Source organism: Anas platyrhynchos, chromosome 6 (genome assembly GCF_047663525.1).
Source record: "Anas platyrhynchos isolate ZD024472 breed Pekin duck chromosome 6, IASCAAS_PekinDuck_T2T, whole genome shotgun sequence".
NCBI classification, from domain to species: Eukaryota; Metazoa; Chordata; class Aves; order Anseriformes; family Anatidae; genus Anas; species Anas platyrhynchos.
Window position 1 is genome coordinate 7,156,638 of NC_092592.1, and position 16,727 is coordinate 7,173,364.

The 16,727-nt window shown below is 52.2% G+C and overlaps 1 protein-coding gene across 8 annotated transcripts in view; it reads left to right on the forward strand.

Annotated features, from left to right (window-relative positions):
* Nucleotides 1–16,727, forward strand: part of CDH23 (cadherin related 23) — a 126,239-nt gene that overhangs the window by 14,736 nt on the left and 94,776 nt on the right. For 4 of the 8 annotated variants that reach the window (XM_038181689.2, XM_072040337.1, XM_038181692.2 and 1 more), the window contains exon 1: nucleotides 1,055–1,247. The exons of 2 other annotated variants lie outside the window; for them this stretch is intronic. In XM_038181689.2, coding sequence (XP_038037617.2) covers nucleotides 1,070–1,247 — 178 coding nt within the window. In that variant the 5' untranslated portion in view covers nucleotides 1,055–1,069. Of the gene's footprint in view, nucleotides 1–1,044; nucleotides 1,248–16,727 lie in introns of those variants that run through there. 2 more of the 8 variants (XM_072040340.1, XM_072040342.1) reach the window with 1 other exon arrangement.

The window sequence follows — 16,727 nt, forward strand, 5'->3', positions numbered from 1 at the left end:
TCCCTCTGATTGCCTGGATTCCCCGTTGCACTTGGCTGCAGTTTCCAAGGCAATCATCTCTTCCGTGGCATCCTTTCAGCGCAGGTCCTGAGCAGGCAGATGCTTTGGCACCCGGGTGAGGTCCCCGGGGGTGCCGGGCCACTCAAGCTGCTGCTGGAGATAGGGTTATCTAAGCCCTGCCTGCTGCTTTGATCCCGCAGCTGGAGGCATCTGCTGGGGACGTGGTGGCACTTCCCTGGTGCGGAGCTGGAAGGACACGAGCTGTGGTGCTCTGGTTTTGACATCCTGACTGCGTAAAGTGCCTCTGAGCCCCGTGGGATGGAGCCACGAGCAGGGCAGGTGGCTTTTGGGGAGGTTGCATGGGGTGTGCTGTCGTGCCCCTCCTGCTCAGCTACCAGCTGCTAATAATAAAAAAAGAGAAAATTCACTTCGTGTGCGTGCACCGTGGGGTTAAAAGCCGTGCAGGCTTGTGGGCATGCCTTAACGAGGCGCTAATTGGGAGCGCAGGAGGTGTGCCACAGCTCCAAAGCCTTGTGGCAGCCCCTTGGGGGGTCAGAGCGAAGCTGGGAGAGCAGGAGCACACCAAGGTAGGGCTGTTTGATGAAAAAGGGTGGCATTTTGGGGAAGGGGACCCATGCACGGTCTCACTGGGGATGCCACCTGCCTTCCCTTCAGCTGTGCTCCTTCCAGAGCAACGTCCAGCTCTGGCCATGCCTTGCAGCTCTCCTCTGCAGCCCTGGCTGTGCTGAGCTGTTTCCCCACACTGAGCTAGCAGGAAAACTATCCCTGCTTATATGTATATATATAAATATTTATTTTATTTTATTGTTATTTTTGCATTGCTTTTCTGTTGCCTTAAGTGCTGAAAGGGCTGCACAAATGCTCCAAAGAAAAGCCAGCAACCTTCCCAAAAGGCAAGGAGGGAAGGTGCAGGTGGGAGGAAGATAAGAGCCCTGCAGTCCCAGGACCCTCCCCCAGCCCAGCTACAACAGCCCCTGCTGGGGGGCAGGGTATATAGGGTGGAGAAATAGGGCTGGGGCCGTCTTTTTGCTCAAATCAGCTTGAGTTGATGGTAAAAACCTGCTGCTGCTTGTCAGTAACCCCCAGGTGGGGGCTGAGCGCACAGCACAAGGGGGTAGGGCACGGTGGGGGATGTTTTTTGGCTGGCTGCACGGTTTGGGGACCATGTGGCAAGCATCCCATCCCGCACGCTGTGCTACCAACATGGGGGCGAAGCTTACAGGAAGGTAAGAAACCATGGGGTTGTGTCGTTGCTGTTATCCCCTAAGAAAAAGGGGCTTGGCAAGCGCAGGCAGACCCTCGGCTCCCCAGTGTGCTTTCTGCCGGCTGCTTTTAGCTGGAGGTCTGGGGATAAATCCAGCCGGGGGGGTCCAAGGTAGGGTGGGTGGGTGATGCCCTTGGGATCTCCAGGTAGAGCTGTGCGGGGTTGGCGCTTGCTGGGAGCAGCCCCCGGTGCCCACCATCAGCCCCGCGGGGGAGCGCGTGCCTGCCCGTGTGCAGCGCGCAGAAGTGATTTGGCCTTTTCCAAAGGGATAATTCGAGATGAATACGCTGGCCTCTGGCTGTGAGGGAGATTGAGGTATTTTTTTGAATGCAAAGTCTGTTTTCGCGAGGTTCATTACGGGCACGGCTGCGAGTGACTGTTCTCCTTTGGAAACGCGAGCTGTAAGAACATCACCTTCATTGCCAGTATTAATTGAAAGCAATATTACCCTCTGCTGACTATTTACTGGCTAAAATTGGATTTGCAATCTTCTTGGGTCAGAGCCGATAAGTGCTCTGCGAAGGGCCGGGCTTGTAACGACCCTAACGAGCAACAAATATTTGAGGAATATTTCACAAAGCCTGATTAAAAGGGATTTCTCTTCTCCTAACGAGCCCTTCTGCTGCTGTTTGTTGTGAGAAGGCCCATCCACGAAACCGTTTGCTGAGCTTTAGCAAATACGGCACCAGAAATGAAAACTTTAGGCTCTGGAATTAGTTATTCCCAACACCAGGAACCTTAAGGAAAAAAAAAAAAAAGCCCCTTCATTAAATTAATCACTTCATCAATCACTTAAATCTTCATATTTGCTTTGCTAATTAATGCTTACGTTTAAAATGGGGAAGAGGGAGAGAAGGCAAAGTATGTTTGCAGCGTGGGCTCGTTAACCTTGCTTTAGGTAACTTCATCAAACTGTTTGCAGCTCTGATCTTGCCACCCCTCACGTTCGCCTGCGAGCCCCTTTTAAAAGAAACAGAAAGATGTGTGCTTATGGTAATGAGGCCTGAGTTCATTTTTATGTATGAGGTGACTTTGGTGGCTTGAATCCAAGGTATCTGCACCGGGCTGGCTGTAGGGGCTTCGTTTGTGGGCTGGCTTCTTGCTGGGCGAGCAAGCTATGGGAGATGGAGGGGGAGAAGGTAGGGCAGAAACACTGAGTAGTCTGGATCCAAAAAGACCTCCCAGATCATCACGCCCAGCCAGCAGGTCGCTTTTTTCCACCAAACGTGGAGAATAGGAGGAGAAAGTGAGGAGACACAAGGCATGGGCAAAGAGGTCAACCCAAGGAAGCTCCTTGTGACTCTGCTCCCTGTGTAAAGGGAAGGATTTTGGTAAATACCCTCAGTTTTCCTCCGTAGGCACGGCTGAGCAGTTAAATCTCAGAGTGTGCTGGCTATTGTACTTTTAGAGCAGCAACAGGGAGGCTGCAGCTCCTTTTCTCCTTTTAGTGCTTTGCTCTCGTGTGCATTTGGCACACTGAGCTCCACCACCTTGCTCCTGGCCCTCCAAGGCTTCAGTACGTCCTGTGGCACAGGAGAGCTGAAAAAATACAAGGAGCTGTACAGAATAAGTGTGGATGCATGTGTGTGTTCAGATCAGGAGGTTACTTAGCTCTCTTGGAGGTTAGGACCACCTGGAGCCCGGTGCTATAGGGCAATGCATACCTGCCCAGAAAACGGTTATTTTTGGTGAGGAGTTTTGGGGAAAGTGAGCTGTTTTTTCCCTTGGAGCCTATCAGTAGGGCTTTTTAGAACAACAACAAAATAAAAACTCAAAAAGAGGAAAGAAAGAGCTATGATGAGAAGGAGCAATAACCAGGCCTACGCATGCCAGATTGGGAGCGTGGTATATTTGGGCTGTGCGAGTTTTAAAAAGAAAAGGCTGCTCCCAGCCTGGCGCTGCAGTGAAGCGGCAGCTGCTGGGAAGGGATGGCTCGGAGACGGGCTGGCATCCAGCACTTTGCACCATCGTGAGTTTGTCAATGAAATAGCGCGGAGGCAGCATCCAGCTCCTGAGCCAGCCAGGCAAGGTGGGAAACAGCTCGAGGCGCTTCCCAGGGGTGCCCGTGCTGCTGAGAAAGGTACTCCACAAGAGCCACAGTTGCTCTTTTTGCAGCAGTTTTAGGCTTCTAGACTAGTGAAAAATTAACCTTTTTAATTAAACTTCCCATGCCTGGTCACCATGGAAATAGTACTTTATTTTTTTTTAAATAAAAGTATTCAAGCGATTCCCCATCACCTCTGCATTCCTATTGCTGCTTCCTGGTGGTCGGTTCTGTAAAAACAAATGGGCGAATCCACCTGCCTCAAAATCGTTTGAAGCAATTAACATGTGAAAATTCAGCTAGCTAGTCCTCATTCCAGGGGAAAAAAAATAAAAATAAGCAGGTAGAAGCGAGCCGTTGTGGAGCACATGCGTGTGGCGTGCGCTGAGATTGCGGGATGAAAGCCTCGCTGTTGGGAAGCGTCTGTGCAGAAAGCTGCCCCCAGCCTGGGGGGCGTTATTAGGGATATTTAACCCTTCTCAGGGCAAAATCCTATTTGTGTAAAGCAGCTCGTGCCAACACATGTGTTGTCACAGCCTCCCTAGTGCCGCCTGGGCTTCGTTGGCTGTGTCAGTGATGGGTTTGTCTTGGTTTTGTCGCCTTTTGCTGATTTTGGGGGGATGTGCAGGATTTTTGGGGTGGTCACCTTGACGTTGTGTTTTTTAAAGCACGTTATCGCAGGCTGGTGCTAATGCACCTCTCCGCGCCGCCTGGATTAATGCGCTTGATTGGCAGCGGGAGTTAATAAATTGGTTCCTCCTGTCAAAGCGCTCCCGCGCGCTGATGGCTTTTGAATTAACTGTAACCACTCGGGGGAAAAAAAAAGATCGAGACGGCATTGTTGGACGATTCAATGAAAACATCTGCTCAATTTGCAGCGGTGGTCAAAGGAGTGAATGCGCGCCGCGTTCCCTCTCTTAAAGATTTATTAGTATTGCCCTTTACGCAAGGGGGAAAGATTTCAAACACTTGACATTTAATGGTTAGTAACTCAATTTTATTCCATTCATCTGCATTGATTTGTCAAGTTCCTGCTCGGGTGAGCCTCCCGCGTTGTATCGTGCAGGTTGTCCAATTCAGGGGGCGACGCAGTCCTGGGTTCCTCCTTTTCTACCTGAGCACGGAGGAATTTATTTTTTTAAGTGAATATTAGGCTCGAGGAGGGAGCTCATCCCACAGAGCTCCATGTCCTTACGCTAACAGCAGCGTGGCTTCGTTTCGTACTCTGCTGCTCAGTTTTAAATGGTTAAATTAAAAACAGGCTGGGGGAAGAGGCTTAGAAATGCGGAGGGTCCTAGGGAGAATAACAAACAATCCGGAGTGAGGGGAGAAGCGAGGAGCGTGCTCGCAGGCAGAGATTAATGTTTGTTACTAATGATTTTGGGAAACAGAGGGGAAGAAATAGAGATGGCAGAAGAATATAAAACCACCAGCACTGCGGATAGGCAGCCTGGCTCGGGAAGTGCTCCTTTTCCCATCTGACCGCCGCATCAAATTAAACACATCCTACCAGATAAAACGATATTTTGGTGTAAAAGACTAAAACATCAGCGTAAAACTCAGCTCAGCAGGATGGAAAGGTAGGGAGCTGGAAGTACGAGCCCGTTGCAAGTGCCCTGTACCCTCATTTCAGCCCAGGATGCCTGTTTGTATTCAGCATTGAGCATGTTTAGGCGAGAGATGATGCTTTTCCCCGTGGGGAAGCACAGGAACCTGTTGCAGCCACAGGGATGCTGTCTGCAGGCCCGTCAGGTACGGGGCTGGAAGGGATGGGTTGCGGCGAGCACAGCAGCCGTTACACAAGTGCTTCAGTGGAGTTGTGGAAATAGTCATAAATTAGGGCTTTGCATGGACGACAGCACGAAAAATCAAGTTCCCCGGCAGGTATCGTCGCACTGGGGAAGGATGCTCCAGCAAAAACCATAAAAATTTGCAGAATCCTCTAAATCCGTACAATGGGGGCAGCAAGGGACAGAGGAGGGGGATGCTCCGGGGTGGATTTTGGTTGCAAAATGGCACAAATGGTTGCGAGGGGCTGGCTGGGTGAGAGGCTTCTCCCTGCTTTGCCTGCCCCTGTTATCCCCAAACCCACCGCGCTGTAAAAGCCGAAGCAGCCCCAGGTGGTCGGGTAATGGCATCTTTAATTGGGCTCTGAACGAGATTAACTTCTTATCTGACAGCCTGACATCTTGATTGTTATTAATGTGTGAATAATACCGTGGTTTTTTATGTGTAACTTTGGCAGCAAGTGTTTTGCTCCTGTTTAGCTCTGTTGTGCCGGTGAGCCACCTTCAGAGACCCGGGCTCTGAGAGCAGGGATGAGGTCAAGGGGTGCTGCTCCTATTTGTTTCCTTTTTTTAAACGCTTGTTGCCTTTGTATTGCATTATTATTTTGAACTGGGAGCGGAGCTGGTGGCAGGTGAGCCCTCCAGTAAGCCTGGGCAATTTTTCGGGGTTAGGAGGGTCTGGGACCACCTCCCCCAAAGGGAGGAGGAAGAGCTGCAGGCAGGCAGGGATGGCAGATGCTGCTCCAGAGAGATTATCGTGGTCCTAAAACCTGGATAAAGGTTGACAGCCCCTTTTACCATTCAAACTCTGAAAAATCAAGGGCTTTTCCCCAAATTGCTCCCTGCAGCCCGCCGGCCCCACAAGAAGTGCTTGGTGCCAGGTAACTGGCTGCTGAGCAGGACGGCAAGGTCAGGAGTGCCTTTGCCTGGGAGAGCTTCAGCCAGCACTTCTATCAAAACCAATATTAATTTTCCCTAATTAGGAGCTGCAGCTAATGAGTGTCACAGCTAATTTACCTCATCCGTAACGAGGGAGAGGAGGGGGTCAGGTGCTGGGAGCAGGGGCTGCAAATCCGGCTCCTCTGTGCTTTGAAGAGGCCCTTTTCTTTTTGGGGTGGCTCTCTGAGTTTGTGATGAACTGGACGAGTGTGGCTCGGGGGCCCAGTGCCACAAACGTTGCCAAATGGTGCTAATAAAAGGCAAAAAATAAGCTGGAGTTATTCCTGTTAGTCCTTTAAACAGGACAACGTCGACTGTGTCCTTCCAAAGTGGCTCGGGTTTTATAATCTGCCGCTTCCTAAACAAGTTGGAGACGACGAATTATCCACAGAGATTATTGTTTTAAATAAGAATAGGCTGGAGAAACTTGTGGTCTGCTTCCGCACAGTCAGAGACAGCCGAAATCAACCGAATAAATGATTCATGGGATTTATTCGCATTGCCCTGACTAAGCCTGAGAAGTCTCCTTTGTCTGGGTGGATCCATTGTGCCAGCAAAGGGACAGGCTGGTGCATGCTTTAGGGGGAGATGAGAGCTGTATGATGCCTCATCCGAGGCAGCTCTGCCACCAGGAGGATGCTGAGGCCATGGGGAAGGGATTTGGCTCCTGGGCATGCCCTAGGAGCTCGCATGGAGAAGTGATGTGGGGAGAAGAGCCTCTCCTGGTGACGTTCCCAAGGAGAGCATCTTGGATTTTGTTCAAGCTGGTGCTCTGCGAAATTGGTACCCAGTTAAAAAGGAGGAAGAGTAAGAAAATGAGCAGGAGGTGGCCTGGTCCTTGGTGGTGTCATCCTGGTGGCCAAGCTACCTGATGGGACCTTTGTTGTATGGCCAAATATTGGCACAAATTAAGCAGGCAAATGGCTCCCCCCAGCCTCGGTAGCTGCAGTGACAGGGCTGTGTGCTGTGGGTAACGAACATGAATTAATTGCTTCCCAGCTGGACCCTGCTCTGAGCAGCCAGACCAGCTCCCTAGTACATCACCAGTACTAGAGGAACACCTGGGAAATCCTAGGGGGAAAGCCCATGGCAGAGAGCTTACACAGCATGACTTGGCTGCCTTGGGATGACAAATACATGGGGTTTCTCTAACATGCAGGATGAAGTTGTATTTTCAAGGTTTACCCCAATTTCTACAGCACCTGTTGGAGCTGCAGCACCAGTCACCCGGCAGAAATAATAGTGTGGTGGTGACAGTGAAATATAAGCGAGCGCCGGCAGCCGTGAACTCCTCGGTGGTATTTGTGCACAGGAGGATGTAGCCTCATGCATCAAACTCCCTGATCCTGGTGAGAGAGGAAAAGAGAGAGGAAAAGCTTGGGGAGATTGGGCATTATGTGCAAACCTCTCGTCCTAGCTGAGCACAAGGGGGTGAGGCGCACGATGCTGGGTCTGACGATGGGTGAATGTGTGTGCATGCAGAAATACAAAGCCCAACCTATTGAGGATATAGGGTTTGGGGTGAAGGGGTTCCCGAAGCCACTTTTTGCTAAGTGTGAGGCTGCAGCTGGGGCTCTGCTGGCATCTACCCCTCCCCTGCTCGCCTGCGTGCCCTTTGCTGGGGGCCAAGGTGGCTGAGAAAGTTTCTCCGCACTCGGTGCCCAGGAAAAGCGACCTTCAGGCAGAGTTCTTGGGCAAAAAGCTTCCCCATCCGTGACAGATTTGCCTATAAATCTCCGGTATTAATGCCCAGGTTCCCAAGGTCTGTCATCCTGCGTGCCGGCGAGCCACGTGAGTTGCTCAAAAACAAGGCGCCGAACTCATCAGTCATCCCCGAGGCACGGCGGGGAGGTGGTGCTGCGCAGGGGGAGGCTGGGGGAGGCTGCAGGCTTCTGCTCTGGGGTACGAGGGACAGACGGGAGAACCCCCCCCCGGGCTGGGAGCACGCGTGGGCATCCCAAAATCTGAGCAGAGCGAAATTATGTCATGTGCAAGGGAGCTGGAAGGGCTTTGCGCGAGGGCTTTACCCACCTGGTTTGCTTTGGAAAGCTGGGGGTGAAGGGGCTCAGGTCTGGAGCACGGTGAGACCCACGGGATCCCAAACCCTGTGCCCTGGGCTTTGGGGTTTCATCCCCCGTGCCCTCTCTTCTCGCTCCCTGGCCTCACCATTACACCCCAAATCGCCCCATGCCCTCCAGGATCTTGCAGCCGGCTGCCACCCCCTGCAGGACGATGCTGCTGCAACCAGTGGCGTTGTTTTATTTATCTGTGAGTTGTTTTTTATACAACTGTCTTCATGAATAATTCTGAAAGTGTCTCTTTTTTATGGAAAGAGGTAGATTTTAAAATAGACTCAGCACGAGCATCTCTTATTGGTACAGGTATTAAGCAAGTTATGAATTTCTTGCACTTTGGGTCCTAGGAAAATCCTTTCCTTATTTCGTTCTCACTTGCTGCTGGTTAATAAGGCTTATTAGCACTCTTTAATAATGGCAGATGTAATTGCAGCCCAAATTTTAGGAGCTGCCTAGGCCGGGGTCCTCGCAGAGATGAGGGCTGGAGCAAAGTGCAGCCAAAAGCAGCAGGAGGAGGAGGAGTTGGAGGAGTGTTGGCCTTTAGTGGGAAGGAGGAAGAGAGGTGTACTGCTTGCTGGTGGGATGAAAACGCTCACCACACAGCATGAAGTGCTTTATGTGCCTGTAGTGTGCTTGGCTCGGTGGCCTGAGACTAGTTGGGGTTTTTCTTTGGGGTTTTTAGGCACATCTCCTTGTGATGGAGATGGGCAGCACTTGGGATGATGTGCCTCGTGCTGCAGCATCCCCGGTGCACCAACGCCTGCAGAAATACCCAACAATGTGACACGGATGGCAGGGCAGAGGTGGCTGGGGCTTGGCTTTTCCTCTCAGACATGTGCAAGTAGCTGCTGAATTCGGTGGTCAGTACCCATTTCTCCCTCGTTTAGGGCTTCAGGGGAAAGAGCAGCCTTGGAAGTCTTTCCTTGGAGCAATCAAAAGAAAAAAAGCCCAGAACTGTGACTTATTGGATCACTTCTCTGCATGGATTTCCACTTTTAGAACAGCCTGTGAAACCTCAGCGATTGCTTTCTTCTCGCCTTCAAACAGCCCAGCAGCTGGGATTTAGCACAGGCCTTTGTCTTCTGTTTGGATTTACAAATTTTGGGTTTTCCATGTGACTAGCAGAGCCTTTTTGGAGCACGGACCGTGCTGGCCACCCGGCAAGGCGGGGAGCACCCCGCGCAGCCCTGCCCTGGCTCACCAAAAGGTGAGCTTTTTTGGGCTGCCAAAAGTCCCCTTCGAAGGGGAGTTGATCTTTTAGGATTGTTTTGATCTTTCAGGATTATTTCGATCTTTTAGGATGATTTGTTTTCAGGCATGTCACACGTGCTGCACAGGCTGTGGTGTCAGTGGTAAACAGGCCAGGAAGAGCCTGGGCTTGCTGCGCACCCAAGGGATTACAGTGAGCTCAGAAAGGGCCCTTTGGTACTTTTTTCTCACCCGTTTTCTCTCACTGCTGTGATGAAATTCCTGTAGCAAGCGTTCCCTGGAGCTCTGAGACAAAGCACAGGGAAAAAGGAGCCACGTGGATGCTCGCAAGATGTTGTGGGAGCTACCGGGAGATGTTTTCGCGCAATCATGTAATTTGGGCGTTCGCCTCTGCTCTCAGTCTGTTCGTGACCACTTCTGCGCCAGTTGTGCTGCTTTTTGGGGGGAAATTCGGGCAGGCCGTGTGCTCGGCGTTTGCAGGAGGCTGTGTTTTCGTGCAGGTGCTTCCGCAGAGCCCCGGGAAGCTGTTGCTGGTGGCGCGGAGCTCTCCATCACGACGCACGGCGCTCCCCTGTGACCGCGGTGACCGCGTGCGTGCCACGAGCAGGCAGTTGCCAGCAGTTGTAGGAGCACTTAGCAAGAGATCCTTTTGCCTGAAATATGTTTTTAATAAGCCATTCGCTGAGTATATCCAAATAACAAATAAATTCCTGCAAATCTCAGCCTACTTGCAGATGACTCGCAAATGAGAAAGGCTAAATTAATTGAATGCTCTACTCACTGGGGATAATTGTCCAGCTGTAGCGGCGATCTCCAGATGTTTGTTTGCAGAAGAGTGTGCCTTCATAGGAAAAGAAAAAACACTCGTGGGTATATTAACTCGGAAACAAATTTACAGCTGTGTGCTTGTGCGCTCTGCCTTGCGCTCCCGCCAGCGACTGCAGAGCTCTGCTCCGAGGTTTCCTCTTGCACCAAACAGCCTCTTTATTTCCCACTCATTGCTCTCCTGGCCACATTTAGGCATCTGTGACGTGCGAAGGGAGGCCGTGGCCCCGTGCAAGCCTCCCAGGTTTCAGCAAATATCACCCTCGCCGTGCTCCGTGGCCTGCCACGTGTTGCTTCCTTGGGTTTGGGCAGCTGGGGCTTGACTTTGTCATGTCATTTGGGTGGGTTTGTGGGGTAGGATGGGAGAACGGGATGCTGTGGGTTGTGCTGTGGCTGCCTGGGGTGAGTGGAAGAGTTTTTTGGTGCTTGGTAAAGGGGAATGCTCCAGACCTGACATCGGCTGAAGCCTGGAGCTCTGCCCAACCAGAGCTTGGTGTTATCGGTGCGTGAGAGTCGTCGGTCCAGCGTGCCCCATCCATTTCCCCTCCGTCCTACTTGGTTTCTGTTGTTGCACAGCCCCAGCTGGGTTTGAAGCCCCGCAGCTGAAGTGCCCCATTACTCATGCGAGCGAGGACAATGGGACATGGGGCCGCTCTCAAATGTCTCCGCGCGTCGGCGTCATTAATAACCCTAACGCTGGCATCACCCGCTCCTAAATAGCCTCATTTATCAACAAGCAATTTGCTGCGGCGCTGTGGCGGGGAGGCAGATAAGCTTGTGCCTCGGATACCCAGGCACTGCCTGCCAAGTCTCTCCCCACCTTCTCCGTGGCATTTGGGAGGGAGGCGTGCGGGGAAGAGCTCTGGGTAGGATCGGGGAGTTGTCGCCATCCCCAGGGAGCTGGGGGAAGGTGGATTCGAGGGGCTGAGAGCTTGAATGTCATGCACATACCCGGGCAGTTGTCTTGGTAGAGTCTTCCAGCCAGATCCTGGTTTGTCCTGGGTCTCTGAAGGGTTTTATTCCCTTTTCGGGGGGGAGAGGAATGGGGAACGCAACCTATAGGTGGTAGGGGGATGGTTGGGCCAGGTGATCTTGGAGGTTTTTTCCAACCTTAATGATTCTGTGGTTCTACAATTGGCCTTTTTGGGTGGCAATGTCCTGGCCCAGCCCGCTAATTTTGCTCTTACTGAGGCCATGCCTTGGAGACTGAGAGGTGCTAACTCAACTCGAGAGATAAATCAGGAGGGATTTTGCCGCATCTCCATTACAACGAGGCGGAATCCATCACTCAGCGCAGGTTTGGAAACCTCAGAGAGTTACGGTGGCAGTCCAAGGCCAGTTTGCTTATGGATCTGAAGCCTGCAGACAAAAACCTGACCACTGGCACCAGCCCCTTCTGGCTTCAGCCAGGCAGCAGGACTCCTGAATTTTCTCTGGAGCCTTTTGGGGTCACTTTGACCTGCGTACAAAACCACGCTGGAGCAGGTTGTCCAGCGATGCTTGGGATCAGGGCGGCTGCATCCATTTATCCCCCTGAAACATTCAGAGCAGCTGGGCCATCAGCAAGCTGGAGCACCGAGGGTTTTGTGTTCCCAGAGAGCCTGAGCGCCTCGGGGATGCTTCATCTCATCCTTTGTAAGGCACAGATGAGGTTTCAAACAAGACGTGAATGAATCCCGCTCAGAGTTCCCTTGCGCAAGGAGAAGTTGCTGACAGGTTTTTTCTTGGTCCTATCCATCCCGGTCAGCTTGATGGGAGGGATGCTGAGGGCTGTGACATCCTGGAGGTGGCATTTTATGCCTGCCCCCCTATTGTCCCCGTGTGCCCTCAGCAGAGCAGTTTGGTGCTGACATTTGCATTGCTGTGGTGCTGTTCTGGTCCAGCCCTGCTCGGTGTCGGAGGCATCCGAGGGCCTCATCTGTAGGCACTGCTATCTAATGAGCTTTATCTCTGACCTCATGTTAATTGGAGAGCAGCCTCTTCTTTCCTAATTAACGCAAAGCTGCGTTGCCTTATCTGGGTGAGATGCAAAGCGCCCCGTGTGTCGCCTTACCCATAAATCATTTATTTACCCCAAATTGCAAAGCACCTCATTAGCTAGGCTTCCGGGGGCCTGCTTTTCTCCTGTGCACCCAGATGTGTTTCTGGAGGGTTTGGTGTGGCCAAAGAGAGGCGATGAACTTGGGGCTGCTGCTTAATGTTCGCTTCAGCTGGCTCCTTGCTCCTGCTTGGGTTTGTACAAGGCGCCTCCCCGTAGCCAGCAAGGGGTTTTGCAACAGGTCTCCTTCTGTTTTCCTTCTGGTTTTGGCCTGTCACGCTCTTTGCACGCTGCCACGGTTTCTCTGGCAGGGTCAGGAGCCTCTCGTTACCTCTCCTCTCTCCAGCTGGTGTCAGAAGGCAGGCGTGCCCTGCTCTGCTCAGGGAAGCAGCCCTCTGCTCCCCAAAGGGGACTGACCCCGGCACCGCGGTGCCGCTCGGTGCTCCCTGTGCTTGTCGGTCAGCCTGTGTCATTGCCACGGATTTTTTTCCCCTTTCTGGAAGCCGAGTGATGCTGTGCTAACAGCAGTCATGAGGGAAAGGCAATTCTTGCTGGGGGTGTCAGAGGGGCTGAAGCCGGTGGGAATCGGAGCAGCGGCTGGAGCAGGTCCTGCTGGAAACATTAATGCTCGGTGGGTGGGTTGGGGGGTTAATTGGGCACCCACCTGTGGGCACGGCCTTTTTTTGGAGATATTTGGTCTTCTAAAAGCTGGCCGTTGAGGCAGGTGTTGGTGCCTCCAGCAGCTGCCCCCCAAAATGGTGTTTGGGGAAGGGGATGCTGCGGGGAGGTGTGAGATTGCTGCAGGTGGGTGCGGGCATCCCATGGGCATTTCTGATACAGCAGGGAAACGGCATGAGGAGGGGGGTTGTGAGCATTGGGGGGCATGGTTTAATGTCTCCCCAGCGACCAGGGGTCCTAAGAGCCCCCTGGGTTCTCCACCTTGGACAAGGAGCTCGTCTGGTAGCAGGGTGAGGGTGAAGGTCTCCCCCCCACACCACGTTGTTCTCCTGCCTGGTGCTCTGCGTGCTGTCATGGTCACACAGAGGAGGACCGGGTGGCATGCCGGCACCTCTGACAGAGTATCCTTTGATCTAGGGTTGTTTAATTAATTGGAAACTGAACTCTTTTCTTTTCGGAGGGGGGGTGGGGGGGAGGTCAGGAGGAGGCAGGGAGGAACAAAGGAAATATTCCTGAGACTTTCTGAGCTGCTTCTTACCACAAAAATTAATTAGAAAAGGATATCCTATGGATTTAGGGTTTAAACTTTGTGTCAGAAATGTTAATCAAGACTGCATTAGCTAGGTTTTCCTTGAGGAAGGCTGTGGGGACGGGCAGGGTGCGGCGTGGTGCTGCGCTCGGGGCGATGCTCGGAGCGGGGCGCAGGGGGAACGGGTTTGCCCCTACAGGTGGAGGATTTTTTGTCTTTTTGTCCCCCAGGTGGTTTTTCCCTGGGTGGTTGGCTCCAGCCCCTCCAAATGAGCCCAGCACCAGGCTGAGCCCTTCCTCTGGGGGGAGCAGACGTGGTTTCGGGCTATTGCCTGCCAAATTCAGGAGAAGGATCCGCAGGGCCAAGCGTTTCCCTCTCGGTGTTCCCAGCCTGGCAGGGAGGTCTCCATCAGGCAGGGCTCTGACCCTAGCAGAGGGAGTCGTGCTTTTCCCCTGGATCCTGTTGCTGGGCTGACGTTCTCTCCTGCCGGCTCCCCAGAGCTGCTAAAATTGGGTTTTGGCTGGCTGCTGGCTCATCTCCTCCGCGCCTCTGGGGCCCTTCCAGGATTGTTTCTGGAGCATCATTTCCAGGCCAGTTTTAAAAGCCCCAGGCGCTGCTGGGGCTCTTTGCCATTATTTAACACCTCAGTGGATTTCATTGCTGGGAAGTTTCTGCTAACCTCAGATTTATGTTTTCCTTTGCTGTTCCTCTTCCTCCCGTCTCCTCCCACCCCTGTCCGTGCGTCTCACGAGTAGCTGCTAGCAGCCACATTAAGCCGAGAGGAGCGAGGCTGCGTCGGATATTTTGCTTTTTCCACCATCCCTTTTAGCTCTGGAAAACACCAGAGGAAAAAAAAAAAAAAAGGAAAGGAGACTTTTGGACAGAGCAGCTTCCCGAACAGAACTTTTCTTTAATTTTTTTTTTTCCTGGTTCAAACAATGGCTGGAGCGGAATTTGCATAAATCTCATTAGAAAAAAGTACAAGTTTCATAAATCTTGTGATAAATTAATGCGATATCATTCTGAGCGTGATGTATTAATTTTGGGATAAAATGAATGGGTCTGTGATCATTGTTAGTAATGATGAGGCTCCCAGGCAGCGTGGAGAGGAAATTATTTTGAAGAGGGCTTTTTTAGTGGGGGAACCCTTTTTGCACTGGGAATACCTTGACAGCCCGGGACCGGTCCTTTTCCAAGTGTTTCTTTTGTGAGTTTTCTCTCCTGTTTTATTGATGCAGGTGTATTTACTTCACCTCTTTCATGCTAATACACCTTATTCCTTTATAAGCAGAAGTCCTTGGGGCTTTTGCAGGCTGCCAGTGCTTTGTGTCCCAGGCTGTGGCTTTCCCATGTCCCCAGGGATGGGCAGGGAGGAAGGACAGCCAGCAGCACCTTCTCCCCTTTTCTCCAGGCAGCTCCCACCAGCAGCAGGGCACGGGTTTTTGGACCAGGTAGGGAGATTTTGCTCGCTGTCTGTGCTGCTCTAAGGTTGCTGGGGGCGGCTGTGTGGCCGCAGGGGCTGGTTTTAGCCGGAGGGATGGATGCAGCCTCTCAGCCTGCCCACGGGGATAGATAGCCTCCGGTGGTCTCTTTGCTTTCGTGATAGTGTCGAGAAAGTTCAATATAACCTTGGTTGCTTTTTTTCCCCTCGTATTTCCTTGTAAAGTTAGCCAGTGTTGGGTAAATAACCACGGAAGCCCTCCGTTAGCGCTCCTCTTGATGTGCGCGCTCGGCTCTGCCAGGCGCACCTGGAGCACTCTTCCTTTTAAACAGCTTTAAGCATCCCTTCAGACATCTCCGAGAGCTGGGGAAATGGCAGGGCCTCTTTCTGAAGCTGTCGTGTCTGTTTATGGATGCCACCTCGGCACCGGCTCCCCGCTTAAAATAACTAAATGCAGCGGAGAAATTACAGGCTCTGCCTCCCGCTCTGCCTCTGAGCACCTGAGGAGCTAGGAAACACTCTCTCCTCCATGCCTTTCACTTCCCAGCGTGATAAAATCGCTCAGAAATGGCAGTGACTGTGCGGATCTGTTTTCCCTCTCCTCGCTGTCGCCTCCACGATGAGCTCTTTCCCCTCCCGTACGCCAGGCTCTGGGTGCCCACATCTCCTGCACCACCCGTGGCCCTGGAGGAAGGCAGGAATCAGGATGTAGAGACCTGGTTCCTACAAAAGATGTCCTTATCCCGAGCATGCTTTGGTCTCTTCCTTCTTCCAGCCACCTGTGCTGCGCCCAGGCTCGCATCGTGCCGGGTCAGGGGCTCCCACATGTGCCGTGTCCCCTCCTGGGGACGGGATGAAACCTCGTCCCAAACACAGGAGCAGCTCCCACTTGCTGTGGCCTCCCGCCTGGAACTTGTCCTGGGTCTGCATCTTCCTTTATTTGCTTTGCTAGGCACTCACCGTCCTTTCTCTCCCTCGCTTTGTGCAAAGGTGGCATGCCGTAGGATTGCTCAGCAGCACAGAAATATTGGCATTTCATCTTTTCTTTGCAAAAAAAAGAAAATCTTTAGGAAAACATCATGGAAGGGCTTTCTTTTCTCATTTTTTTTTTTTTTTTCTGAAAGGTGAAGGAGAAAATGAATTGCAGGCAAAGAAAAGGGAGGAGGTGACGGATGAGAAGAACAGGGCTTGAATTTCAAGATCAGATCCATCAAATGCTGCCACGGAGCACATCAGAGGGCAGCCTGCTGCGAACGACTGGGCTAATTGGGGACGCCTGCACTGGGGCAAGTGTTTGTCCTGTGTCCCTTCCAGGCAGGAGAGGGAGCGAAGGTGGCAGTGGCAGGAGACCAGGAGCTGAGGAACAACAGGGCAGCCACCCAGGAGAGGCAGGCACTGGCTTTAAAGCAGGGATTAAAATGCTTTTAATATTAAAGTGCAGCTGATGCCTGAAGTCCTGAGCCCCAGAGCCAGCTCAGTCAGTGGAGAGATTCCCATTAACTCCAGTTGGGTACGGATCAGACCTTTTAAGAGAGCATCTTATTAAGGGACTAATTGGAAACCTGTTGCATCCCGGCGCTCTCCACCACATCTTGCTCTGGCAGCTGCACTTGTAGCTCCTTCGTCCTCCCTGGCCCCGGGGCTCAGCTCTTCCCAAAACCTCAGCAGCTCAGGATGCTCCTGGAGTTTTTCCTCTCCTTTCTCGTCCTCTTCTTGAAAGCAAAGCCGACGAGGTGGTATTGGTGCAGGAAATATGTATGGGTAGGCAGCTGGATGCAAGATGCTGAGGCTGGAGACCCTGTTTGGGGGTGAAAGTGTGCCCCATAGAGCAGCCAAACCTAAACAAACAAAATAAAATTGAATAATAATAATAAAAA